Source organism: Pogonomyrmex barbatus, unplaced genomic scaffold, assembly GCF_055798465.1.
Source record: "Pogonomyrmex barbatus isolate J1 unplaced genomic scaffold, ASM5579846v1 scaffold3, whole genome shotgun sequence".
NCBI lineage: Eukaryota > Metazoa > Arthropoda > Insecta > Hymenoptera > Formicidae > Pogonomyrmex > Pogonomyrmex barbatus.
The window spans coordinates 5858022-5885803 of NW_028297127.1; the positions used below are offsets into that span (position 1 = coordinate 5858022).

The following is a 27782-nucleotide window of genomic DNA, read 5'->3' on the forward strand; positions in this document are numbered from 1 at the left end:
ATATGATGTATTCATATAAAGAAAATAATTTATACATAGAACTCACAAGTACGAAGTAAATTTATTTAAACACAATACATGAGTTTATGGGATTGTAAGCAATTGTTTTTTTTTTTTAAATTTAGAATTTGGATTTTTTTTAAATACACAAAATTATGAAGAAATATTTTATATATTCAGATATAAAAATTTATGTTAAAATATTTCATTATTCATGACAAATGGTATTAAAACCGCAAAAATTAATTTAGTAAAAACAGAGCACTTTCCGATTGAAAGTAAAATTTATTTTTACTTCAAGTATCATTTACAAGCTCTATTTCTTTCCTAAACGTCGCCCTCGCTTTCATTTTGATGCTGCAGCCTTGAGTTTCTTCATTTCTTCAATTATCACCTCTACGTCGCGGGCATTAGGTCTTAGGGTGTTTAAACGGAAAGATGATTCTGATTTCCACCAAATATTTTTATCCCCCATCTTAGGATTAAATCCTTTCATATAGTCATTTCCGGGTACCTGTAATGAGATTAATAGTTATATAATCGCAATCCTAAATTGAAGGTCTTAATCTTGTGATAACTTTCTGTAATTTGATTTTTTAATTTGATTTCTTATCTTATTGAACACATGATTAAACAATAAGTAATAATAATTCATAAAACTTCTTTACAAATTTTCAATTGTATGGTATATGTACATACAGTATTCATCGCCTTCTCTATTTCCATCAATTCTTCAGGTGAATGGTGCAATTCTGGCACTGTAGGCTCATTTCTATAATAATCTACATGTAGATAATATCTATTTTCATAAAGTAGCCTCTTAGAACGAATTTCGTCAACATTATTGAATCTCCAATCTGCCATTTTATCTGCCTTGTCATCGTAATCAAATTTTAACATTTCAATATCTTCGACTATGGTAGAAATATCTCCTTCATTCGTCCAGTCGTAAACTAATACGTGAGAATGCTTTACAATATCTTTCAGATAATCGAACTTGTAAAAATTTTCAATATCTTGAAGATATTCTGTAGTGAGAACTTTTGAATTCACTTCGTATGGTGTACCCCGTTTTTTTATTTTCTCCTGCAAATATGTGATATGACAAAATATATAAAATATTCTTTAAGTATAAAGTATATAAAAAGTGAGCTTGTACTGTTCACATTTACAAAAATGAAATCACCTTGACCGTATCCACAGGTGCATCCAAGTAAACGATCACATGAGGTCTCAGCATCTGATATTTTGCAACATGCACGATGTCAGCATAAAATTTCAACGCCTCTGGACGCATATAACCGGCATTTGTCATTGCCTTCGCAAATACATAATCTGAATAGAAACAACGATTGAGTACTACTCCTTGACCAGTGGACAACAAGTGCAGCAGAGTTGTAATATATTGATCAAACTTCAATTGGAAGTAATGGAATTGAAACATAGGTACATTGACATGATGCGGATTCGTTAGGAATTTTTTTACGTCGCATGATTGTGCACCCGGAGACAGTCTGTCGTCCAGTGTACGTAGATCGTATCCGAATTCAGTTATGTAATACTCGTCAAAGGTTGGTGGTGGTAGATAAATCATCTCGAATTCTTCCGCCAATTTCGCGGCCACCTTAGATTTTCCTGCGGCGATCGGGCCTTCGACGACGATTATCTTGGCATTTTCATCGCATCGATCAAACATTGGATCAAACATCTGAGCCCAGGCACCATATTTTTTATATAAGTAATCAAATGGTGGAATCCGATATCGATCTACTCGTTTCGCTTTATGCGAAATGAAGGCAGATTGCATTACATTACTAGTAGCTGTCACCTATATAATACGAATTATAAGTACATTGAGATTTCGTATTTTGACAGAATTTTAAATTAGCATTATTTACAATACTTTATAGTGTCATGGGGAGATATGATATTTCTACGATAAATCGCATTCATATTGGCAATTAATTCATTTATCAGCGTGTTTGTTTTATAGAATATTTCCGTGTATCAAAAATAAAATCTGTGAAGACCGTAAATTAATACTAACCTTACATAATTGTCTAGTAAGGTTATTGTATCCAAGTCTCACGATACTAACGCGAGCGAGAGATGCCATTTCGTAATTAAATATAGTTTTAAATAGACAAAGAATGAGATATTACTCGTAAGAAATTCATTAGAATTGTGAGAAAAACATAGCTCGATATGTCCCAGGTCTCACCGACCTACTGACTGATCACCATTGTCGATTTGGCGTTCCAAAACTCATCGAAAAAAAGAGATTTAATTTAAAGTTCTACAAATAATGGAAAAATATTATAATATTAAATATAATTATTTAAAAAATTATAAATTTTGAATTTTATCAATAAATGTCACAAATCATTCAATCAATGTTTATTCAGTTTAATTTCTTCTTTATCTTTTTCTAATAGTAGAACTAAAAAAAGATAAAAAGCAAGTTAAACTGTAATTAACCTACATTGATAGAAATAAATATAAATCGTAGTTTCTACTGCAAAAATTGATATAAATTTGAATAACCCGCTCCGATGCCACATTGAATTTACTTTTATCTTGTTGGAACTTCATATCAAAGGAGCAAGAGGTGGCCATTTGGAATACATGAACAAATGGTAGCCCTGACGTAACATTACGTAGTACCTTCGGTTTTAATAGGTTGACAACGCGCACGAATTGTCAGCACGCACACCAACGAAATTACATTACCGTCGGTGGCGGCCGGAGTTTGGAGCTTCGTCGGATTTCACGGACTGATGACTGCGGCGCGGAACGGATAAGAACGGTGGAAAAAGTGGACGTACGTAGTCTGGATACAGCCGTCCGTCGTGTGGATCTCCGCAAAGGCGACAACGACGACGAGGATGAGCGAGCTAGTTTGGGGAATAAAAAACGGCGATCTCGAGCAAGTGCGAGATATCGTCGAGAACAAGGCAAATATGTCATGTTGATTATCGAGTTTCTTTCGAAAAAAAAAGCCGTCACGCACCTCGATCGTGCTGTTCGTATGCACGCGCATTCTTCCTGGATCGTACGTAGTACGTAAAATACATGCTATATATCAGGAGCCTGTCGAGCAATTACGAGAGACAGATCTGCGCTTGGATGCCGGAAGTGTACACGCGACTATATAAATGACCGTGTTACATCGGCATGTCCCTTCTATCATTTGCCACTTGCTCCTTCACATTTTACCTCTTACGAATCTAATCTCAAGCATCTCAAACAAGGAATCTGAAAATTGCAATAAATTTACGAAGCATCTTGAGATTCTTACTGTTTATCGTAGTATGAAGAAGACTCGATTGTAGGAACACAATTATGAACAATTTTTATTAATAGACGAAGAATTATAGGAAATTAATATTCGTATCAATGTAATATCAATGTTATATGAAGAATACTATATTGCAAACTTTATAAAATATTTTTTCTGTTTGATATAATTTTGTTATAATTTTTAGTCATCATATCTATTCATATTTTTTTAATATTTCTTATAAAATTTATTATATAATATTACGTATAGTAATTATATTATTAATCTTGATTTTTTTCTCTTGAGCTTATTTATAAGCTGCTTTTTATAAATTAGAAATTTAATAAATGAATTAGAATTATTAATTCTTAATAAATATTCAAATAATTGAACATTGAAATAATATTTTTTACCATATAGTAATTCACTATGGTTATTATTTAATTATTAATTTAGATTAAAAGTATTGTCCTTTTTTGTTATTTAATTATAATTGGTATCATTTTTAGAATATTGATGTGAATCAAATGATTGATGGAAGAACGCCACTACATTATGCAGCAGATTATGGTCAGAGCGAAGTCGTCAGATACTTATTGGAGAAAGGAGCAAATGCCAATGTAAGTAAAAATTGAAATATTTAAAGGACAACCAGTGTACTAGTTAAATAATAGCATGTTATATAATTATTTTATATAAAAACAATTTTATATAAAAACAATTTAGTATCTCTAGTAATGATCATTGTTTTGTTCACTTCTATGATAAAAGATATATATTGTTAAGTGGAATAGATAAATATTTTTTTACAGGCTACAGATAAGCATGGAATCACAACGTTATTGGCAGCAATCTGGGAGGGGCACACAAACTGTGTGAAACTGTTGCTGGAGCAAGGTGCTAAACCAGATGGTTTAACGCCAGACGGCACGAGTTACTTGGACGCGGCCGAAAAAGATGAGATTAAACAGCTCCTGAAACTTCACTAGCATAAAGCCAAACAAAATGTGGAATCGTAATTTTTGTTACTTTAGTATGTTAATGTTCCTCCTTATAGAGAGAGACTATTTCACCAGCTTCGTTTTCATTTTTCGCCTATGATGACTAGAGTATATCGTATTTAAGCACTCTAAATTAAATGAACATAGGTATATGGATGCTGTTTTATAATAATAATTATTATTATGATAACATATTGCATGTCGAGAGATTGTATAATGAAGAGCTCATATTCTTGCGGTAATTTGTCATGGTTCTAAATATACATATAAGTTACAGATTTATCATAAAGATATTATCCTTTTGTAACTGAAATAAGTTACAAAAGAATTAGTTTAGTTTAAATTTACAATATCGTATATAAATATATATACGCATATAATGTAATTTTGATATATATTTTGATCTATAAGACGGTACACGTAATTGTTTGTTATTAATTTATAAATCCTGAAAACCTTTTTATATACATTTTTATGTCACGATCGCTTCGACCATATTCCCCTTAAATTTGATATTTCCTTGACGGCGGCGATGACGGCGGGGGGTTCCCTATTCTTAAGCAAAGTGCTAAAACTCTTCTTTAAAGATACCTGTGTGCTGAGTTGAATTTTGAACGATGTATGTATAAATTGCGACAAAAATGAAGTAGTACGTTTGCAATGCTAACAATGTGTAATGTGTCTAATGGATGCTAAGATTGTACAATAATCAAAATAATAAGCAAATACATCATTGTTATGAACACTACTCTTATTTTCTATATCCAAACACGAGTCATTCTAGATTTGGTGTTTCCAGAAGAAGAAGAGAAAGAAATATTTTTCCATATTATAAAATTTAAATATTTAAATAGAAAAGAATGATTAATTAACTAATATATCGTATTTACATAATTCATAAAAATAAAATTTTGCATTGAAGATTTTCACAATTGAAATATTTCATAATCAATGCATATTTCACGATTTTATATAATACTCTTTTACTTATTGCAAACTCTTTTTTATAATAAAACTAAATAATGATTGCAATATGATGCTTCCTATCGTGTATTATTAATTGTAACTTTGCTAGAGAAAATAAGTTCCATGTATATAAAAAATTAAATTTATTGTTGTAAGATGCACGTCAATTTATAAAAGACGGCCTCTACAATTAGCTGCACCACACTTGCAAATGATCACTTTACCCGGTATACTTCCTACATCGTAACTATAATTCCACGTAAGTTCTTGTCCAGCTTTTATGTATTGTAATGCGAAAAACGCTACCCATGGAAAACGCACGTCATGCGTATCGACGAACACATTTTGCACAAACACATTTGGATCACAGGAGTGCTGAAAAAGACAACAATTTATATAAAAAATACATAATTCACGAGCCTAAAGATGCAAAGTTGAAATAAAACATAAATAAATATTTTCACGAAATTTTGAAAAATTCTGAAATCCAAAAATATTTTATTTTTCCAGATAACAAACGAAAAATGAAAAATAAAAAATGCCTTAATCATTTTTCACTTACGTTTAAATATCGGCCAATGTTTCCAGTCGTTTTGGCATCCATGATGTAAACAGCTTCATCTTCGCCAAAATAATCTCTCACGGATTTGAACGTAGATCTCTCTATTTGTTTAGGTTCTACACTAGGCTCGAATCTACTTGGCTCTCTTCTCACGTCGTTTCTACTATCTTCATCATCACTGATATTGATCGTGTCTTGATCCGTTATACGATTTTCGCTAGATGATTTTGTATTCTCCGAACCTCTCATAACACTTTCGTCCTCGCTGTTGTCTTCAGATACATCGGGTTGATTGTCCATTTCTTCTCTTTTTCGTTTCCTTAAACGTTTCCTAGTAATAAAACTCTCTTTACAATTTTTTCGATTTATACAAACACTACAGTCTAGCTGAATCTTATAAGTCATAAAAAAGTATATTTTTTAATATTTCATGCAATAATAATAATCTAAGAAAAGCAATTAATTTTAATATTGTAATTAATTTACATAATAAACAGAATGCAATAGATACCTGATAGATGATGATTCCGCGGTTGTTTCCAACTCCAGATCTTTATTACAAGCTACATAGCTGTCAATATTGAAATCTTCATCCGAGTCATTGACAGTTTCCTTCGTATTTTCTTCGTCCTCATCACTCACACTGGCAACTTTCTTCTTAGCAGTAACTTCTGCTGGTGACATTGGCATTTCCGATTCGAGAACATCACTTTCGTAACCTTCCTTGAAACCTTCTACTACCTCCACGTAATCTAATTCTGCTAAATATTCATCGCCATAATTTTTACCTCCTTCATTCGCGCCCTATATGATGAAAAAGATAAAAATATAAAATAATACATGGATAGATGAGAAAATATGTATCTGAGATACATGTTTCAAGTATTCGTACTTGTTCAGTGAGCAATCTCCCTGCATAAATACAAATAAAAGCGCCATGGGGAATATCATTGAGGCACCTTATGCCCCAACCACGTGGTCCCGTTTTAAATACTTGCAATTTCAATCTGAGAGGATGCTGCACGACTCTATTGAGACATGTCTTCACAGAACACTTGCAACCTGAGTTGCACTCGTAGATTCCTGTGGTTACCGGTTCGGGCAAGCGTTTGTAAATATAACCGACGGCAGTGTTCGGCATTTTCCCTCCCAGAGTTGCCCCTTGTATTGTCAACTGCCAGCATTGACATTTCGTTTTATCCTATATCAGAATTAAATAAAATAAAGCATAAATGTTATCACTTACGTTATCACATGATAGTTCTACCTCAGATATTTCATACCTGACAATCATCCTCACAATCGCAACTGCACAAGAATGCAGGATCTAGATTTAGATTGACACCTTCCGTTGGCTCTCGACGTGTGGTATATCTTATGGTATCCGGTTGAGTATGATCCAAATCGTTCACGCATGGTATTGGTACATTTTCCACACCATAACTAAGATCCTTTTAAATACGAAAAATCAGTCTAATTTTCATATTTAATATTTACATAATTTTAAAGTATCATATTTATTGAATATTCTGAGGTCTATGGAAAGTTATTTTTTTATTGCGTATCGTTTTTAGATTTTGATTTTGATGATTTACCTTGATGTTAATAAAGCACTTCTCCACGACGAAATCGGCAACGGCGCGCACCCAATAATCAAAATCAAATAAATCAACGGACAATGTGCTATTAGTAACGCGCAGATAACGATGTAGCTCTTCCATACTTCGCAACCTGACACCACATGGTGTTTGATACAAGATAACTTTCTTGCCTTTGGAAAATTTGCAAAGCTGACGATGCCAGCCGCATAACAGAGGAACAGAAAGTGGAGAGAGCCCTTTGAGATCGTCTTGCGAAACCTTGATGCCCTTAATACATTTTGGCCCACATTTATGAACAACATACTTCTTCGGCTCGTATTCTCGTTGCGTATGATAAAACTACAAAAATCAACAATGTACAAATATATAGGATAATTTAAAAAAGAAAATATCAAAAAGTAAATTATTTAAATTAAATTAGATGTAGATTAATGTAAAGTAATGTAAATGTAAAATGTAAATGTAATGTAAAAGTAATGTAAATGTAATTAAACATAATATATTAAGAATGTTAAATGTAATACCATGTGCGATTTGTTATTTACTTACAACAATACTATGTGACGGTTTTGTTTCCACTGTGGAATTGTATGTTGTAGAATCTACATTATTCTGCCTTTTAGCCGTACTCTTTCTAGCTACTGCACGCGGTTGTTGTGCTGTAGTGGATGGTGTACTAGACGCACTTGTAGCAACTGTTGCTTTCTCTGATACTTGCACCGTATTTTGCATTACTTCTTCTTCCACGTTGGATGTATATTCGACGTAAGGTAAATTACTTTTCTGCAAAAATTATGACTTATAAACAGAGAATTCAATATGCAAAACAATTTCCAAGCAAAGCTATCAAAGTTCTTTATCTTCAAATTGAGTTTTTGTTCACTTACATTAGATGTGGCAGGAATACGATGTCGAGTATGCACATTGCCGGACTGTTGAAGTTGTCTTGCATTGGCTTTCATTACTTCGATGTATAAAGGACCTAATCTAGTCGATCCACGATAAATCCACTCGGTTCTCCCATCGGCATCAAAATGCATTTGCACTAAACTCGCGTCAACTAGCACGACTCTCGCGAGCCACCATTTACCCTTCCATTCAGTTTTAACCATTTGGCCCGGTTGTAACTTTACCATCGGCCTTTCGGGATACGACTCCAAGTACTTCTTTACAAACTCTCGTGATTCAATGGGAATGTCTTCCCATATACGTGACGACGTCTCCAAAACCAAGAAGATGTCATTATGGGTAACATATTGAGCATAACCATCATCAAAAAATACTAGATACCTACATAATAATAAAAATATTAATGTATTAACTAAATATTACAATAGTATAAACTTACAAAATGTTTATAGAAAAGTATATATATATATATATATATATTTATATTCCTTATAATTTTTATTATAGAATTTATTATAATTTTTATAAAAGAATTTAATTACATGCTTCATACTATATATATATATATATATATATATATATATATATATATATATATAGTGTGAAGCATATAATTAAATTCTTTTATAAAAATTATAATAAATTTTATAATAAAAATTATAAGGAATATAAATATAATATAATAAATAATATAAATATAATAAATTCCTTACAACTTTTTTTAAGAAATTTGACTTCTGTTAAAAAGATTGAAAATAATTTTTAAATCTTGAAAACTAAATAATAAAAAAATAGATTGTGATATTATGTAATATATAGTTCTATTCAAACTGTATATTTGTTTGAAATAGTTTTCACTAAATTTAACATTTATAAAGTTATAAAAATAATTTCAGTATTATCATTATTTTTTATGAATAAATTAAAACTCTATAAATAATGGGCTCACCTATATTTATTTATTGATTTTGGTGTCTCAGCGATTATTCCACTGTAATAATTACTAGAAGTGACATCATGAAATATTGCTACAACTCGCGTTCCTACTGGGATTAGAACTTTACTCTGTTCGGCTAACGCTATCAGTTTACCAGAAAGAGTTTTAATCGCTGCGTTATACTTCTTTTGAATTAATTTTACACGTACAGCCCATGGATTTGACGAGACTATACTTTGGACCTACAAAAAGATTTTTGTATCAATCTTTAATCTCATTTCCTTATCGAAATTATGAGCCGAAAAAAATATAAATAACTATTATAATATGTATAATAGATAGAAGAAAGATTGTACAAACCTTAGCTTTAATCCATGGCATAAAAGGTGTTTTCATGACATAAACAATATCATCCGCATGTGGAGATCGTTTCACAAGTGGACCAGTTGGCGGTAAATTAGGAATTCGTGTACTTTTAGTACCCGACGGTTCAATCGCTAAAACCTCCAGCTGATTTTCTTGTTGTACTGAGGAAAGCGGAACACGCATCTGAGTTACCTTCTTAGTTGCCACAAGAGCGTTTCCTATGACTCCGTCATTTATTTGCAACTCTTCGAGCATTTCAATTGGCGGTCTAAAATCGTCGTATAGATTGTTGCGCAATTTATCCATGTTGCACATCACTTCCCGTATCTCGGTATTGAGAGAATCATTTGCCGCTGTCAATGCAGAATATGATATAAAGCATGCCTTAATCTATGTAAAAGAAGAGACGAAGTTCGTACTTTTGCATACACCTCCTTTTACTTCGCAAGAGTAAAAACTCAATCTTACCACATATATTTCGCCATCTCTTGCTCAAGGTTTCACATGCAACTTTCGTATGCTGGTGTACATTATACTTTTTGAAGAGATATGACAATGTGTCATCCAATTTATCTTTAATGTCTAAAATTACATCTTCTGGAATATATTCTGCAAAAATGGAAACATTAGATTCTTATTGGATGTCAATAATACTGAATACTTTGTTTTTTTTTATAACCGAATTGTTCATATTTGCATTTAAAATAAAATAGATACATATTTAAAGTTTAATAAAAACAAAAGAAAATTTTATAGCAATAAAAAAATAGGTTTAATATCAATAACTTGATATACCATTACTATCTGGCTCCTTTTTTTTCTCATCATCAGATTCATCACTGTCAGAAATTTCTACTTCCATTGTATGATCCGGAAAATGACAATCTAATAGTGATTTATTCTGTGTAAAGGCTGTTACCAATTGCTGTAAATGTAGCAATAATATTATTATCTAATATACATTAATCTATCACATTATATTTCATATATTCTAGCACACATTAAAGCAAATGTTACCCTCTGATGTTTTAATGCAGCATCAAAACATTCTTTACATATTATACGCTTTTTTTTCTTCTTCTCAAGCGAAACGCCATAGAATGCGCATGCAAAAGAAGGTGCCAATCTCATATCAACTCCAGAACTACATTTAAAATTAACACAATTACTATTGCACACTTTAGATTTCGTTTTCTTTACAGTCTCTTCTTCATCTGACATCAATTCGATGATCTCCATGCTCTGTGCCATTTTCTTAGTAATCGCTCAATCAGTAATTTCTAAAAGTAAATTTTCTTAATAATTCTTTGTATGTAAATATTTTTTTGTATGTATTTTCTTTAAGTATCAATTAAGACTATTTTATTTACAATATATGTTATAATCACAATTTGTTATAAATTATAAAGAAAATATAATACACACACACACACACACACACACACACACACACATAATATATATATATACAATGATATAAATATATGTATATATATAAAGCATAACGCACTCTTTTTACAAACTATATAACCTTCACAATTTCAACTTTGTTTTTATAATTATATTTGTATATTTGTACACTAAATAGTACTTTTTATAAACGAAGAAGATAAATAACAAAGATAAAAAACAATAAATATGCTATGCAAATATAAAACGCAACAGTCAAAGATAAATAACTATTAAAACATACCCCAAATCCCATACATCAAATAGCGTAAACGCGAAATGAGATCAGGTTAGGTGTATTCATGTTTGATTGATTGCACATAGGACGCGGCAAAGCGACAATGCGGTAATGCGGTAGCCAATCACCGTCTTGTTTTCTGATATGCAACGAAGTTTTTATTTAAAATTTTTTACTTAAAATTTAGATCTACATATATTATATATATATATATATATATATATATATATATATATATATATATACTATGTATAGTATTACTTATATATATATATATATATATATATATATATAACTTTTTAAATAACTTAATAAAATTAATAAAATAATGTACATTAATGTAAAACTACCGATTTTTAACTGAAATTCATTTTGTGCATTTACTTATTCTCTTGCAGACACTGTTTCTGTTTCCTTTTTAATAGCTATTTGTTCTTTTCGGAAACATTTTTTAGATAAATTTAAAAAAAAAGGAATGACTAAAGAATAAAATTAGATTATTTGCGTCTAATATACAATGTAATACAATTTTTCATACAACCAGTTTGAGCTGTTTAAAATATCATCTTTCTCTCTTTCCATCAATTGAAAAAGATAGAAAATGTTGTATTTGATGTAACATATACTCTTTTTGACATATACTCACTTATTTAAAACAAAAAAAAATTAAAAAATTTTAAATTTAAAAAGAAATAAAAGGTCTGCAAATTTTGAGAAATTTTCAAACATTTAAAGTTACTGCGCCGCTCGCAATGCATTACGGGTATCTGGGAAAACAAACGTCTGTGACAGATGCAAGTCGATTCTACAAATTATTTCGCTCGATATCCTCGAGTAACAGAATTTTTTGATCATGTCATTTACACTGCTTAATCTTGACTACGAACATCCTGCTCACGGTGGTCGCTGCGCGACTTTTAACGCACGATCAGGCATGATCAAGGCATCTGCCGTTTGTTATGACTTAGAGCCGCTTGCCAACGCGCCTGGTGAAATAATCGATACAGTCGCTCGCGTCCACCCAGCGACAGGAAAATGGTAAACAGTATTTTCATTTCTGCATAATTTCATCGACTCTATTGTGAATATTTATCAAGAATTATTGACATCCTGCAAGAAACGTCGGCATCATGCTTTGTCATTTTGTGATAGATCTTGTCGAGGGCCAAGCCGGCATCCTCGGAGGGCGTTCGAAAATCGGCGTCACGCAAGGAGATTCCGAAATTAGAAGAATTCCTGGAAAAACGAGACTATACCGGTGCCCTGACACTGTTGGAATTCAACAACACCACTGGTGGCAGCCTGGAGACAGACCTATGGATGGGATATTGTGCATTTCATTTAGGTGACTACAAGCGCGCGGCGACAATCTATGAAAACTTGAGGAAAAAGGATTACGTACCGCCTGATGTTCCGACAAATTTGGCATGCTGCTACTTTTACCTGGGCATGTATCCTGAGTCACAGAAGATCTTAGAAGAAGCAAAAGACAGCAAGCTGCGAACCAGATTATTATTTCATCTGGCTCACAAAATGGGCAATGAATCAAAATTAATGGAATATCATCAGATGCTGCAGGATGTTATTGAGGATCAGCTCAGTCTAGCAGCTATTCATTACTTGCAGGCTCATTATCAAGAAGCTATTGATGTCTATAAAAGAATTTTATTAGATAACAGGTTGGAATATTTCCTTGATATCATTGGACAAAAGATTTAGGATATCTGAAATCTATTAGCTGAAATTTATCCTTTAGAAAGAATAGATCTCAGTTATTACTGCTGAACTGATATATATTTATTGCATTTAAAATAAAATAATTGTATTAGCCATATAAATAAAGTTCTGTTTTTAAAATTTATTTGTCAATAAAAATTAGCAAACTTGACACTTCAGTTATTAAATTGAAACTAAGAGATAATTTTTTAATAATCACTAATAAATCCTAATTGACATAATCATATAATTCTTGGAATAACACGTTCTACCTATATTAGTTCAGCATCTGCATTTACAGTGCAGTGATAAAAAAAGCCTTGAATACATTTTTTTTGCCATCTTGTCTTTATTTTGCACTTTCATATATTTATGCAAGCTCAAAGAAAACTAAAAAATGCGACTCCAGAGCAGATTCCGAGTTGTATTTTCTGACCCAACTACAGGAAAATTCCAGGTACCTGTCCTTTTGCTCCTTTCCCTTTCGAACAGATCCATTTCTGTCAGCTTATCATTCGTTTAATAACATGAATAGTTTTCGTTTAAATTAAATGTTTAAATTTTATAAATCTTTTCAGAGATTATCTAGCTTTAAATATATATGTAGCTTTATGCTATTATAAGCTAGATTATTATGACGTAGCTCAAGAAGTGCTTCAAGTTTACCTGCAGAAGTATCCGGATAGCGCGATCGCGATTAATCTGAAAGCGTGTAATCATTTCCGTCTATACGACGGGAATGCCGCGCAGGTCGAAATGAAGCAGCTCATTGAAAAGATATCAAGTTCCTTCAGTTCTGGCCACGATCTTATACGTCATAACACAGTTGTACGTGTAACTTTTCTCCAGTATATTTTACTTTTCATACTCTTACTTATTCCTCGTACAGGTCTTTAGAGGTGGCGAAAACGCTTTACAAATCTTACCCAACTTGGTGGACGTCATCCCAGAAGCCAGACTTAATTTAGTGATATATTATTTGAAACAAGACGATGTTAAGGCAGCTTATGAGCTGATTAAAGATCTTGAACCAGCAGTCCCGCAGGAATACATCTTAAAGGGCATAGTTAATGCCGTTATGGGTCAGGAAACCAATTCTGTACGTTATTAAGTCATTGTTAATTTTTCCTTTGCGTAATTGCGTTATAGAAGCTTATTGGAAAAATTTTAGCGCGACAGTATAAAAACTGCAGAGCAATACTTTCAACTGGTGGGCTCTTCAGCATCCGAATGCGATACCATACCTGGTAGACAATGCATGGCTTCCTTCTTCTTCCTTTATCGGCAATTCGAGCGAGTCAGATTATATTTGAATTCGATAAAAACATATTTCTCCAATCAGGATAATTTCAATTTCAACTATGCCCAAGCGCAAGCCGGTGCGGGCTACTTCAAAGAAGCAGAAGAAGCTTTTCTGACAATACGCAATGAAAAATATAAAAATGATTATATTTACATCAGTCTTCTATCATATTGCTGTAAATAGTGTTTCGTAATTTTTTATCAGATTATGTAGTTATTTAATACTCACTTTTCTTGTTTTCAGATATAATGAATAAAAAGGCTGAACTGGCCTGGGAATTGTACTTGAAAATGGACACATCGGCAGAATCTTTTAATTTGCTTCAGTTGATCGCCAATGCATGTTACAAGGTCGGTGAATTCTGGTACGCTGCTAAAGCCTTCGATATGCTGGAACGCATAGATCCGAGCCCTGAACATTGGGAAGGAAAGCGCGGTGCATGCTGTGGTACTTTTCAGTATATCATCGCGGAAAAGCTACCAAAGTATGTACATTGTGTATAACAACTGTTCAAAGAAATCATTGTATAATCAAAAATTTATTTATAAATTATCTTTTTCATCACATAGAGAACTGCTGTCGGAAATAATACAGCTTCTCAAAAATACATCCAATTCTCAAGTAGAACAAATAATACGTGTTATGCGCAAATGGGGAAAGGATAATAGGGTGAATTGCTAATATCGTCGAATTTTGTGACGTTATATCAATTCCGTCCAAAATGCCTTATTCCTTTTTGTAAGATAGTATCACGTAACGCATGGTAAAATGTGATATACATATAGAAAGTATGATACATACGTTATAACAAAGAGTAATATTCTATTTATAGATAGGATAACAATATATACGAAATCTTGTACGTCTTATTTAATAAAGCTAAAAATCCTCAATATAAATGAATTAAAAATAATTGAATTAAAAATTCATTATCATTTAATATAAAATAGATATATTTAAACTGTAGTACACTTATATTTTTAATATCAATAATAATAATAATAATTAATTTTAACAAACACAATCGGTGAATTATAAAAAACACCATAGTCAATGGCAATATTTTTCATACGCTTCCATCTTCGGATGACTCTTAAAACGCGAATTATATTTCTGAAAAACTGCGAGTAACTTAATGCGCTTCGATAACCTGCATTTGCATAGGTCACAGTTTATCACAAATATTCCTGATGGAATGGCTGCTAGATGTAGCATAAAAAAGAAAGGAGAGGCAAAAGAAGGAAGAAAGGGACACTAGATGTCTGGGGACATTAGCATCCTGGGAAATTGAGCAGACGGGAGAAAATACTCTAAACATCTAAACATTCAATATAACAATGTCATGCTAGGCAATGAAATATAAATTCTTTTATCAATCTCTTGAAATCGGACGAGAAAGATAAATCTATCATTTGATGGATATCGTTTCAATTGAAAAGAAATACTTGAAACAATTGTTGAAGGATCTTAAATAATGTGATCGTATAAATTTCAAAGTCAAGTGATTTATGTTGATAAAACTATAGAATGTGATAAGAGTATTTTGTACACCTAAGAATCTTCTCTACGTCTTTCCAGTCCGATTCTGTCTGACTTCAAACTTATCTCCTCCAGAATAATGAAGAAAAAGAAAATTATTCTTTTTGTGCTCTACATCGCGTTTACTCGACGCGTTCGCGAATGTGGAGAAAGAGTGCCCGATACGAGTCATCGCTATATCGTCGTTACATTATAAAAATAGCATCAAGGAATTTCAATGTTTTCGTATCTTTTTTTTTTTTCCTTTTTTCGTTTCGGCGGAATCTCGGGCGTATTAACACTAGATTCTTCTCTCTTGAACATCTCGTGCATCTAATTGATGGCACTCGTTCTCCGAGACGCGCCTCGTCTTTTTATGCTCGAGAATATCGAGGTGTGTAAGATCTTCACGAAATCCATTACATTATATTCGATTATTACATTCCATTAATTTAAACAACATTGTTCCTCCGAGTCGCGTGACGCATACGTACATCGTGTTGATAGACTAAGACGTAGATTTGTAAGACTACGCTACTGGTATAGATACTAGTAATGATACAACGGGGATTCTTGCAAAATTTTACTTCGCTATAAATCGCGACGATTCTCTCTCTCTCTCTCTCTCTCTCTCTCTCTTTTTCTCAGGCACGCTTGCGCTCACTCGTACACTTCTATCGTCATCTCATATGCTCCTCACCACACGCACACTCTCGCTAAATATTCTAGAGATTTCCATGCACCCATTCATATTTCAATACGATACACGAAGGAAAAGAGTGACTGACTTTTTTTTGGCAATTCTGATTGCCAACACCCCATCATGCTCGGCGCTACTCAACACAGTCGGCGTGTTTTATTGCGCAAGGAATATTAAAACGAAATTCAGTCAGTGGAAATTTTGAAACAACACTAGAGATGATTTATATCACAAAAACATGTTTTCTACCAGGAATATTACAAACACAAGTTCATTTAACCGAGAATGTTGTATCAAGAATTAAATTCGACGTGTAAGCTCGGCGAGTTCAATTTACGATGCATCTCGAAAAAAGACTTTACGTCGCGCAATAACGTCGCGTTTGATTTATTTCACAGATAAGCACAAAATTCAACATCTAAATGTAAATTCAACGAAGTTATATCAGTATTAATTTTTGCTCTGTACACGTGCAAGAGCAGTTGCCAAAGTATCTCGGTGTCGGTCCTACTCATCATTTCGCATCCTTCGTAACATCCCTTATCTTCCAGTTACAGCAATAATTTTATGCAGTATTCTTGTTTTTGGCAGTAATATCGAATGTGAATTTATATTAAATGACAAGTTCTCTTCTAAATAAGCAGATTGATTTTTTTCTTGAAAATGATGATGTGCGCTGTGGCAGGAAGCAAATGATTTATATATTATTTCCTCTTTCCTCAAGGTTAAAAGTTTTTGAACTTAATGGATTTAATGGAGATCTACATGGTACAGTGCCATTAAGAATTATTATTATCGATTAGATGAAAAAAAATATACGGTTAAGATAATTCTTGATTGATTTATGATATCCGTAATGATAATATGCCATGTATATCCTTGGATTTGTTTTATGCGAGTTAACAACATGCAGAGAATGAGAAACATTTGCACAATTTGCAAACACAATTTGCATTTGCATTTCCGATAAATTACTGTATCCGAATGGAGGGACGACGGATGCTGCAATAATACGTACATTGAAGGATCCGTACAGCGCGTAGATTGAATTAAGCAAACGTACAGGCGCGATCTGCGCGACGTAAGGATCATCTCTCAGTTTATATCGATAATAGAAAGTTACACAGTAAGATAGAGTAATAAGAAAACGGCTACTTAAAAATCCATGTACACAGAGTATTTATAATAGAGCGGCCGCGCCACTCGGAAATTTTATCTTTCTCTCCCTCCACCTACAAGATGGAAATCTAGCGGAATACAAGAATAGTCAATATTCTTCTCTCCTCAACTAGAGACGAGCGAGATCCGAAGATAAACCGCGCGACACTTGATGCGTGCCTTTGAATGCATGTAAATCACATGTGTGTTCGTTTGGCATTTTCATATGGCGTTGCTCAGTGGCTCAAAGTGGTGGATCAGCAGTCCGACGTGAAGATGAAAAAAATACCTCACGCCGAAAAACGATACGCTGAATTGGCAGCATTAACAATTTGTGCTAGATAATTTGATCGATAGATATACGCAGTTCTTCGCGCCGCGCAGTCTTTACGTATTGTTAAATAAAGGGGATTTTTTTCGTCTCGTCCTCTTTTCGACTCCCGCTCGAGCGACTTTTTTTATTCTATTCGTTACTCTGACTAACGGGAGACGTAAGACATACAAGTATTTCAATATCCATACTCAGTAGATGAAAATGGATGTCGGAGTGAGCCACACTGTACGTACATCCGAGCGTCATTTGTTTTGAAAGGGAGAAGCAGCGAGACTTGAACATTCTCTAAAGTCCGCATTCAATTCGGTACGATGTTTCTTCCGCAGTGCGGAGACACATGAGTATTAATTCTTAAGCGATGCTAAACGAAACGGAGAATTCGCGTCGCGTTTACGTCGATTACACGTTAGTTGCACCCCATAGAAGGAGGAAATGTCGCGAAAGGATCATTGGCCTATTTCAGTCTGTATTAAACTTGGTCTTGGTGTTCGCACAATCCGTGGCACGCTCGGGAATAGATGCGTGGTATTACACGTAGTCCCTCTTACATCCGGATTTCTCTTTCTTCTTGAGCGTTCGTTTGTAGCTGCGCGTGAGGCTGTGCGTCGCCACACTGTTTAGCGCTGCTTTTGTGCATGCCACGGCACTTGTTTCCTAATTTCTATCCCTGAAACAGACATAGAGATCCTTTCTTTCTTATGAAATTTATGATTACTAAAAATAAATGATTTCGGCTGTTTATCTTAACACATTAAATAGATGGCTTTTGAGAAAGTACTGCCGACGTAAAGATATATCGATACTTACCCTGGCCCAGGATAGTAATAGGGCGGTGGTCGCTCATATTCGGTACTTAGAGGAGGCGGAGCCCCGGCAGCTGGTTGATACCTTGGCGGACCACCGTTGGGGAAGTCCCAATTTCTGCAATAACAGCATACGTAATCAGTGAGGGAAACTTAATTGCTTAACGCTCGAGTTACTTCGGTCGTAAGTTTATAGCATTTTGCACTTCCTAGCGTTTTACTGATCGGTTCAACCCTTTCTGCTACCTGCTCGCCAGCTACCGCAGACATCATATGGAAGTCTCATGCTGCGAGTTTGATAGTGAAAGAGCTAAACGCTCATTTATCGTGTCCTTGCCACAGTAAAATGCCTTAGCGAACTAATATACGATACAGCAGCCGCCCAAGCGAAATGAAAGTAATATCCGACTGAAACATCTCGATTACAATTGCAAAGTATATTCCCATCAAGGTAGACATGCTTCGTAAGACGCGGGAAGTTGTAAAGTACCTTCAAGCGAAATTAACATCGCACAAGAGACGTTTCTCGAGACGGTAGTTCATCTAATGACCGTTCTTATTGAAGCTACTTAATTCCAGTCAATGACAAGAGAACATCTCCACAGAGTGGAGCTGAGACTGAACCATCATCCGGACGCGTTTCAGGTCGTTTCTTGCGGGAAAGCCTGGTTCTCTTGCAAAGCTGTTCGTGACATGTCGAAAAGAAAAGAAAAGAAAAAAAAGGGAAAAAAAAATGAAAAATAAGTAAGAAACAAGAAAGAAAAAGAAATAGATCGAACGAGCACGAACGCAGAAAGAGAAACGCAGAAACATTTGTGTAACAATAGTCTTTGCGACTTACGTGCAGAGGCGTATCGAGAGACGCGAGAGGCCGAGCCCCCCGCAGGGTTCCCACTCACCTGGAAAGAACCGGGAGAAAAATCGTGACCATCGGGGTTGCATGAAATGCGTCAAACATGGTGCTACAAGTCAACAGTCAAACCGCAGAAAACGCCTCAGGCATGAGATCACGGAGAGCCGGGGCGGCCGACGCCGTAACGTTCCGCGTATCTCCCGGGGAATAGAGCCGCAAATGAGAGATCGTGCGTGATGAGATCTGCTCTCTCCCCCGAGACTGATGCGGAACGACGTCGGCCGTCCAAGATCTAAGCTACGAAAATAACATGAGAACACTCGATGAGTGGGAACCCTGCTCGTGCCGGGCGAGAGAATCACGAGATCATACTGACCGCCAGATAAGTGTCGGTATACTCAAACAAGGTGAAAGCGGTTACGTTTCACAGGAAGCTGTTTTTATTATGCTTATCGGCGCCGTTAAGGGACTTACTGCGACTCTAGTGATACGCTAAAGACTTTACTGTGAGGTTCTGTTTTTGAAGGGGCGATATGTTCGTGGTTTCGCCACGATAGGGTGAAACTGTAAAGAAATAAGACGTGACCGATGAAACGGCGAGAGACAATGAGAGAGAAAGAGGAAGAGGAAGAAAGAGAGAGAAAGAGAGGATGAAAGGGATGAAAGGACGTAACGTCGCTACGATGCCACGTTAAACGCGTGCAACGCGTTGATAACGTAACATTCTCAGCGTTACGTCTTGATGGAGATGCATACGATATCGGTGATTGCGAAGATAGCTCACTTCCTGGGATTAATGATCGGTAATAACGCCTTCGAAGGGCGAAACAGCTCCACTTACTTGGGCGCTAGGTCGGAATATCTTGAATCATGATGCGACGTGCTCTGATGGGCGTCGGAGATCCTTTCCCGGTCGCCGTATCCCATCGCCGGACCATCATAGCTCTCGACGTACGCCGCGGGATGATGCCTACCGTGGGAGACGTGCTTCTTGTCGTGGACGCTGCAATCAAGACATTTCCTTAAAATATCGTCCGTTCGGATGGATCCGCGAGCGCTCATCATGCGAGTTAGAAACCGGGGTGTCGTACGCTATAAAAAGCCGCGATGTCTGTTAAGAATCTCCGGTTCAGCATTTCCCAATTTGTTCTAAAAAAAGATCTTTTGAGATCCGGAGTGTTATACGGCTTTTGTTCGCGTTTCCTTCATACTTTTCACGGACAGTTTTTGAATAAAGACAGTTTTTCCTTTGGGAAACGCTTCTCTGGATAGTGCGAATTAACACCGGAACTGCGCGCGAGCTCGCAGAATGATGAATCGCGCTTCGATGCTCAGCAGATTGCAGTGTCATCGTTAATTGTTATTTTGTACGATAGACATACAATGTGAATCAGATGCGATGGAATTAAATTGAAGCGAAATAAAACGTATTGAATCAGATCATGAATTTATGACTGACTCGTTTCAATTTACTTGCTTCGATTTACTTTGCCAATTGCGGATTTGAGTCTCGTACTGAGCATCTAATCACTGTGCAAACTCGATATCAGTCCCAGTTAAAGAACACTTCCCAGAGATGAGATTATGACCGGTGCCGTACACTTAATCTAAAAGCCGTAATCTATCCGCATACATATGTTTCTCCTAGCGAAGCTCCTAAGCAGAAAATATCAATATTGTATTAGCAATAAGGAGTGGTAGACCAAGCAAAAAATAAATCCCAGAATGTTTAACAAAATTCGACACGCAACGTATCATACTATAAACGTATAGCAGAAAGAGTTAAAAATCATAAGGGAGATGCATGTCACATGCAGTCATATAAAAATTAAGATATTAACAAAAACCGTTCACTGATAATGATATCTAGAATGCTAAATAGATTCCTCATTGTTTTTATTTCCTTAAATAAGCATACACAGATGACATACTACAAAACTTAATTCACGCCTGAAACTAGTCATTCTAATGTTACATCATTAATTAATATTTACTGGAATTCCATTCAATAAATAAAAATTTAATTACATGACATTTAAAGAAAAAAAAAAACAAGAAATATATTTAAACAATGAAGTATCCATTTATGTATGTCACTCAAGTGTTTGCGTGTAAAAACAATTACATCGAAGTTACTGTCTCTTCGGGTGCACAGTGACCCATTTTCTTTGTTCTCTGGAGAATACAAGAGAGAAGAGAGAAGAAAAATAACGTGTTTCAAATAACGAAACTCTTGATTATCAGAAAGCGGACCACTGTGCGATCTACAGTGAAAAATTGGATACGGAAAACATCGTGTCGCTTATTCTAAGCAACTTGTATAGAGCTCTGACAACGAGTTTTGTATTTAATAACATGCGTTACATCTCGGAATATGTGGGACATGCGAGCACACTTTGGCTTTGTCGTGGTATATACTTACTGGGCAAGGGGTATGTTATCCCTGTCTGCGTACGCGTCATACAAATATTCACTGTAACGGAGCGTGTTAGCGGTTAGATTCCAACAACCATTCCACACATTAGACAGCTACTTTAAACATAATCTAGACTACCGCGATGGACCGCGACCGATCGATCTGAGTGATTTTCCGTAATGTCTCGTTCTGGCCCGTTATCTCGCGCGGTCAGCAAGAAAGTCGCGCGCCCGCGAGATGAGGGACTTTTTGCGAACATTGAAATAGCACGAATAACTTAATTGATACGATACTTTTGGTGATATAAAATCATCTTCATTGACCGTAAATAACAATCGTTATAATTAATACACTAGGTAAAAGAATTCAAATTAGACAATTACGTATCGTGGACAATTATCTTTGAACAGACAAGTAAATTTTCGAGTTCGAGGGAACAATTTCGAACCAGGAAATTTCATCAGAATTTCCGGGCTCGAGGGATCCTTTTATAAATGAAAAACAAGGACATGCCGATATCAAAGATGTTACAAAGCGCGAATGAGTACATGCTATGATATATGGAAGCTCGAGAGTGACTACGAGACGGAAATAAAAGATTCAACAGTTTCTACATGAGAAGTGCTCAGGGATTTGTCGTACGTTGAGGCTCGCAGAAAAAAGAAAGAAAAAAAAAAGCTTTATCGCCTCCGAAGTTTAACGTATAATGCGTCTTATTATTTCTTATATTTTTCTTCGTATTCGTAATCAACACTTGGGGCGTTAATCAACGGTTCAGTGAATAAACTCGTGCTTGATGCACGATCTCGATTGATAATGGATCTTTCAAAGACACTGCATTAGTATCTCAAATATCGTCATGCACCACAGATTGGATGAGGAGTCAAAAACAATTAAAGATATGTCTTTTAGATCGCAGATCGCGAATCGTTGTATCTATAGGAAGAGAGTAGAAACTTACGCTTCGACAAGAGGCCCCGGATAAGGATCTGACTTTTGGTACAAAGCGCTCAGCTTCACGCAGAGCACTATCGTTGGTATGAATAGGATCAAGCACCAACCGACGCTCGCCCAGAAGCCGTTCTACATATAAATGCAAATAGAATCATGAATATTAATCCTCAGCTCAGAGGGCCGCTTAATTTTGCAAGGCGTTGCTTGCACAATACTTTAGTTATCGCCCGGCGCGACAAATTCGCTTATCAGTTGAAACTTCTAAAGCAATTGCGAAATTTAATGGAATTTAGAGAAAGTCTATAACAGACATGTCTGGATTTACGAATTTATACATATAATAAAATGAATATAATACTCACGAATGGATCCAAGATCTTATTGCATCCTGCTACGAGCGTTGCGTTATAAGCATTCGAGACGGGAGCACACCTTCCAATCTTGAAGATTGCTGATTCGATAACGTGCTCAAGGAATTTGTCCACTTGATGCAAAAATGCGTTACCAAATTTAGTGGCGAGCTATCAAAATAATATAACATTATTATATCTTAATATAACATTAACATATTAATTATATAACATTAACATATTAATTATAGAACTGTATAATTATATATAATAAAAATTTGAAGAAAGAAATATATATATAATTTTGAAATATATATAGCCTTAATATATTTAGAAAATAATCTTTAGTAAAAAATGAGACGTACGTATTGAACGTATTCCGGCCCATCCTTATTTAAGAACTGCTGCGCCTTGGTAACTTCATCCACTAAATCATGAATAGCGTCTGCCATCGAGGTATGATTGAACTTAATGTTTTCTTGAAGCGTTAGCGCGTTCGCGCTCAATTGCTCGCTAAGCATGGCCATGGGCATAACCAAGTCTCTGTGATAATGTTCCAAGTCGTGCGCATTTTTCTCGAGACTAAGCCTGATTTCCTCCTGTCCCTCCGGCAATTTGGCGGAAACCTCCCGTAACTGTTTGGCAAGATGCTCCAAGTTAATATTCGTGATGTTCTCGGCGAGCAGTTCGGCGTACTGATAGAACTTGATGTCACTGAGACCGCTTTGTGCCAGATCATTCAACTTGGATCTCGCGCTGTCTTTCAGGATCACTACGCCGGGAGAGAGACTGATCTTACGGCGCAGCTGTTGGATGGTGTCATTGATGTCGTAACGGCCACCGTAATCGCGCAAGCTCTCAACGTCGAACACATTTTTCAGATTCAGCACGTTGTAAAGCGTCTCGTTCTGATGGCATTTGCTATAATGGAGGAAAATCGGAGGCATCGGTAATTCACTCCATAACAATTTCAATGTGTTTTGCGAGATGGTTCTATTCTCTAAAATTATTTTATGCTTTACTACGTGACTAACAATATAATTCGATTTTTCGCTTGTAGCAATAAATTGTATATAATATTCATATTCTTATCACAGAATTAAATTACTCTTGGAATTTTGCTGATTTGAAAATGCAGAAAGTACTCTTTATTACTTACGTGACAATGTAACTCATGTTAATATTCGCATTAGGATTTTTCGGATAAAGTATTCTCTTGATGTGTACGAGCTCGTCGACCAATTCGAACATCCTGTTATCTTTCGGATTCTTTAAAGGCTCACAGACACCACGTTGAGCCATAACGCCGGTTATCATATGAACAACGGTTATGATCATCAAAACGCTCGTTAAAAGAAAGATAATCCAGACGGCCCTGCGATACGAAACGTCAGCGATTATAAAAAGGAAAGGGACAGTAGCGGTCAATTTTATTCTATGTAATTTTGTGATGATTTTTGCAACCTACATCATAAGAAATCGTGCACCTGACCCCTTATTACAGCAATCATCTCCGTATCCATCCGGACGCTTTCCGCAAATACCACAGAGAAGACCACACGTCAAACACATCAAGACAGTCAGAAGAATACCGGATATACCAAGACCAAGATAGTATCTAAAATGAGCCATATATATTTAAGGACTGTGGCAATGCCTGAGTAACGCGTTTGTCTCAATTCGTCACGAACCTATAGGGCGAATACTGATCTATGTTGCTCCGGGCAACTTCTAAGTGTCGTATATAAACTTTGTCTATGTCAACATTTAGCCTGTCGATGAGGGCAGTCATATTATTGGCGATACCCGCCAGGAAGTTGCAAGCCCGCCGGATACTCGCGCTGACCACAGGAATCGTCTGATTTACAGCATGCTGTATGTCCTTCTGAATCTTCAAAAACGAATCCCTGCCTTGGCTCACTTCCGACACTATATTACTTTCCATGAGCACGGTGATGTTGTGCAACGCGAACGTAACATCTGGCAGCTGAAAAGTATCACACCATGCGTGCTTTTAATTGGCATTAATAAAATCGCTAATAAGATCCACCACACATAAAACAGATTAAAATCTTCTTGCCGATATTTCGTGCTAAATGCAACCTCCAAAGCTACAAGGCAAGCCGGAAGATATGAAATTCTATCTAAATCTTACAGGATTTAATTCTGCAGGATGCGCGAACGCATATAAATAAAAAAAAATGTTTACACGTTATATATATATTTTATCGCTAAACTAGAATAATCTATTATTAAAAAAATATGGTAATAATTCGAGGATATAACTCAGTGTAAAAAAATAAAAATAAAAAAATTACATAAATATATTTTCACACTGCTAACTCTCGGGCATTATTTTTTAACGTCAGATTATTTGTACAATTTTTTCATAACAAAAATGTCATGAAAAATTTTTGTTAATCGTATACATTTTTCGATGGTTAGCATTTTTGTAGTTAAGCTTCAAGTTAAAAATATAATAAATCTATTATAATTTCAGTTTAAAATTTAGAACATATAAAAAAGTTCTCTTGCTCATTCATAATTCGTAAATAATGATTTGACATTTTTGCTAAGAAAACATTATGTTGATGAAAGAAAATGACTTGTCGTTAAAAGATAACTCATGAGAAGAGAAATATTCTGTATATATCATACAGTCGTTCTAATTATTGTTTTATATAGTATAAAATTATTGAAATAAAAATTTTCACTCTTATGTTCAACAGAGGAATGCAAATAATAAATAATGTGCTAAGAAAAAAGTTTAACATACTTCTAATATATATAAATATTCAATAAATATTTCCATTCGTGCAGATTACTTTGCAAAATCAATCGAATAATGCCAATAAATATATCCATATGTAAAACGATATGACACATGAATAAGGAGATTGCATGCTTTTGCTTACAACTTACAGATGCTAGAAGCTATTTGTGGCAAGCATGGAATCAAATAAATTTATACAGTATCTCTCCCTCGTACACTAATGATCACGCGATGCGTCAATAACTACAATATTCGATATTAATGAACATATCTCGCAATAAATTACAATAAGCGATAATTGCGTTGGTCTACTGATCAAAATACGTTCAACTTCATGAATTCGTTGCACCGACGTATCATGCATTATGTCTCAAGTCTTTCGTGATTTAATTAATCAAAATATTTCATATTTTCAATGTATTGTCAAAGTGTCGAGATGGAGAATCGATTCTTATTAGATCTATTTTGCTTCGGTAAGATTCGTGACATTAGTGACTTTATCTTAAGAAGCCTTATTATGAGCAAACGAAAGCCAAGGCAAGCCTTGTACAAATCTACCGTTTCAATACATTTAAAAATCACTGTTTTTCGATGCACTTAGACCTCGAGATAACGTTTGTCGAAGATAACACGAACACGATTCGAAATTGCTCAGAAAAATCTCGTTTCTTTGATAAACAAATTTTCGTTGTGTATCGAGGCCGAAGGCATCTTTGTTAAATTTCATTACATTGCAAGATGATTGCTTTCATAGTAAAGTCATACCTTTGGGAAGTAACGATCCATGTACTGCGTATAAACAAGGAAAATGCTCGTAATTAACCAAGGTAATTAGCTGAAGTAGTACCTCAGATAAAAAACGATTTGCGTCAGCTTACCTTATCGAAGTCCACTTGTACAGACATTTGATTCACTTTGTAATCGTGTAGAACCCGTTGACACTTGTCAGTCGTACACGCGGCTAGCGTGTGAAGAAGATTTTTCTTGACACCACGAACAACTAAAAAATCAAATTCAATTTTTGAGGCTGTTCTTTGATATTGTGATAACATTTATTATAATTAAACGCAATTTATTTATTAAACGCAATTAACCTATGTGTATATGTAATAAAAATAATAAGATAGTTACATAAATATTAAGAAACTTGGCACTTTTAAAAATATAATTATTAAACAATTAATTAGTTACATTATCACATAATTATCATATATGTATGTATTGAATAAAAAAAATATAGATATGATAAAATCTAAAGATTATTTTAAAATGTACTTCATTAAAAAATTGAATCAAATCGTTTTAATCAAAATAGTCATTATATTTATATGTTATTATGCGAATATCTTTTTATATTTAACAATTATTTGTATATCAGTTTCTAAAAAATTTATATAAAACATTAATCCATATTTTTGTATTTAACTTGAATTTAACAGATTATTAAATCCTAAAATTAATATATCATTATATTGAAAGACATTGTCTCATTTTTTTACTGACAGATTTCAAGGATTTATACTCTTTTTAAACGTCAAAAGGTCTCGATTAAATTAGATCGAAAAAATAAGAAGCAAAACATATTTTTTACTTAA

General features: G+C 34.6%; 5 protein-coding genes across 11 annotated transcripts in view; 2 read left to right on the forward strand and 3 right to left on the reverse strand.

Annotated features, from left to right (window-relative positions):
- Positions 1-265: 265 nt before the first annotated feature.
- Positions 266-2259, reverse strand: ND-42 (NADH dehydrogenase (ubiquinone) subunit ND-42). Its single transcript, XM_011642106.2, has 4 exons — positions 2048-2259; positions 1187-1828; positions 700-1086; positions 266-514 (listed from the first exon to the last, which is right to left on the reverse strand). The coding sequence occupies exons 1-4, from the start codon at positions 2114-2116 to the stop codon at positions 347-349; spliced, it is 1266 nt and encodes a 421-aa protein (XP_011640408.2). The 5' UTR covers positions 2117-2259; the 3' UTR covers positions 266-346.
- A 446-nt stretch (positions 2260-2705) lies between these two features.
- LOC105429251 (myotrophin) lies at positions 2706-5024 on the forward strand. Its single transcript, XM_011642105.3, has 3 exons — positions 2706-2954; positions 3790-3900; positions 4093-5024. Exons 1-3 carry the CDS (start codon positions 2886-2888, stop codon positions 4267-4269), a joined length of 357 nt encoding a protein of 118 aa, XP_011640407.1. The 5' UTR covers positions 2706-2885; the 3' UTR covers positions 4270-5024.
- On the reverse strand, positions 4450-11452 carry egg (SET domain bifurcated histone lysine methyltransferase eggless). The gene is made up of 14 exons (XM_089079731.1): positions 11316-11452; positions 10640-10902; positions 10418-10547; positions 10091-10231; positions 9617-9975; positions 9269-9498; positions 8298-8700; positions 7960-8193; positions 7405-7749; positions 7093-7260; positions 6702-7010; positions 6321-6613; positions 5810-6140; positions 4450-5622 (listed from the first exon to the last, which is right to left on the reverse strand). Exons 2-14 carry the CDS (start codon positions 10871-10873, stop codon positions 5416-5418), a joined length of 3384 nt encoding a protein of 1127 aa, XP_088935857.1. The 5' UTR covers positions 10874-10902; positions 11316-11452; the 3' UTR covers positions 4450-5415.
- A 598-nt stretch (positions 11453-12050) lies between these two features.
- Positions 12051-15241, forward strand: Ttc26 (tetratricopeptide repeat domain 26). Its single transcript, XM_089079943.1, has 7 exons — positions 12051-12347; positions 12462-12988; positions 13604-13853; positions 13915-14124; positions 14197-14503; positions 14572-14812; positions 14898-15241. Exons 1-7 carry the CDS (start codon positions 12345-12347, stop codon positions 15007-15009), a joined length of 1650 nt encoding a protein of 549 aa, XP_088936069.1. The 5' UTR covers positions 12051-12344; the 3' UTR covers positions 15010-15241.
- The window catches only part of LOC105429242 (prominin-like protein), a 42384-nt gene continuing 29449 nt past the window's right edge, over positions 14848-27782 (reverse strand). Inside the window, exons 4-17 of one of the 7 annotated variants that reach the window (XR_016139923.1) lie at positions 27066-27187; positions 26953-26976; positions 26337-26348; positions 25106-25401; positions 24883-25032; positions 24574-24789; positions 23780-24335; positions 23427-23585; positions 23072-23193; positions 22117-22167; positions 20536-20697; positions 19683-19740; positions 18846-18959; positions 14848-18705 (exon numbers count right to left, since the gene is read on the reverse strand). Coding sequence is in view for 6 of the 7 variants with exons in the window: in XM_011642085.2 (XP_011640387.1) it covers positions 18693-18705; positions 18846-18959; positions 20169-20258; positions 20536-20697; positions 22117-22167; positions 23072-23193; positions 23427-23585; positions 23780-24335; positions 24574-24789; positions 24883-25032; positions 25106-25401; positions 26337-26348; positions 26953-26976; positions 27066-27187 (2087 nt within the window). In the remaining variant the exon portion in view is untranslated. Of the gene's footprint in view, positions 18706-18845; positions 18960-19682; positions 19741-20168; positions 20259-20535; positions 20698-22116; positions 22168-23071; positions 23194-23426; positions 23586-23779; positions 24336-24573; positions 24790-24882; positions 25033-25105; positions 25402-26336; positions 26349-26952; positions 26977-27065; positions 27188-27782 lie in introns of all 7 variants that reach the window. The other 6 variants (XM_011642085.2, XM_011642086.2, XM_011642088.2 and 3 more) reach the window with 6 other exon arrangements.

Excerpts from the sequence above, each read along its gene's own strand:
- LOC105429251 (XM_011642105.3), top strand. The coding sequence starts at position 2,886 with ATGAGCGAGCTAGTTTGGGGAATAAAAAACGGCGATCTCGAGCAAGTG. Across the intron at positions 2,955-3,789 it reads GAGATATCGTCGAGAACAAG|AATATTGATGTGAATCAAAT; the intron begins GCAAATATGTCA and ends TATCATTTTTAG. Across the intron at positions 3,901-4,092 it reads AGAAAGGAGCAAATGCCAAT|GCTACAGATAAGCATGGAAT; the intron begins GTAAGTAAAAAT and ends ATTTTTTTACAG.
- ND-42 (XM_011642106.2), bottom strand. The coding sequence starts at position 2,116 with ATGGCATCTCTCGCTCGCGTTAGTATCGTGAGACTTGGATACAATAAC. Across the intron at positions 1,829-2,047 it reads TTACTAGACAATTATGTAAG|GTGACAGCTACTAGTAATGT; the intron begins GTTAGTATTAAT and ends CGTATTATATAG. Across the intron at positions 1,087-1,186 it reads CACCTGTGGATACGGTCAAG|GAGAAAATAAAAAAACGGGG; the intron begins GTGATTTCATTT and ends ACATATTTGCAG.
- Ttc26 (XM_089079943.1), top strand. Across the intron at positions 13,854-13,914 it reads TTATACGTCATAACACAGTT|GTCTTTAGAGGTGGCGAAAA; the intron begins GTACGTGTAACT and ends TTCCTCGTACAG. Across the intron at positions 14,125-14,196 it reads TGGGTCAGGAAACCAATTCT|CGCGACAGTATAAAAACTGC; the intron begins GTACGTTATTAA and ends GAAAAATTTTAG.
- egg (XM_089079731.1), bottom strand. The coding sequence starts at position 10,873 with ATGGCACAGAGCATGGAGATCATCGAATTGATGTCAGATGAAGAAGAG. Across the intron at positions 8,701-9,268 it reads AAATCAATAAATAAATATAG|GTATCTAGTATTTTTTGATG; the intron begins GTGAGCCCATTA and ends ATTATTATGTAG. Across the intron at positions 7,261-7,404 it reads AGTGCTTTATTAACATCAAG|GATCTTAGTTATGGTGTGGA; the intron begins GTAAATCATCAA and ends CGTATTTAAAAG.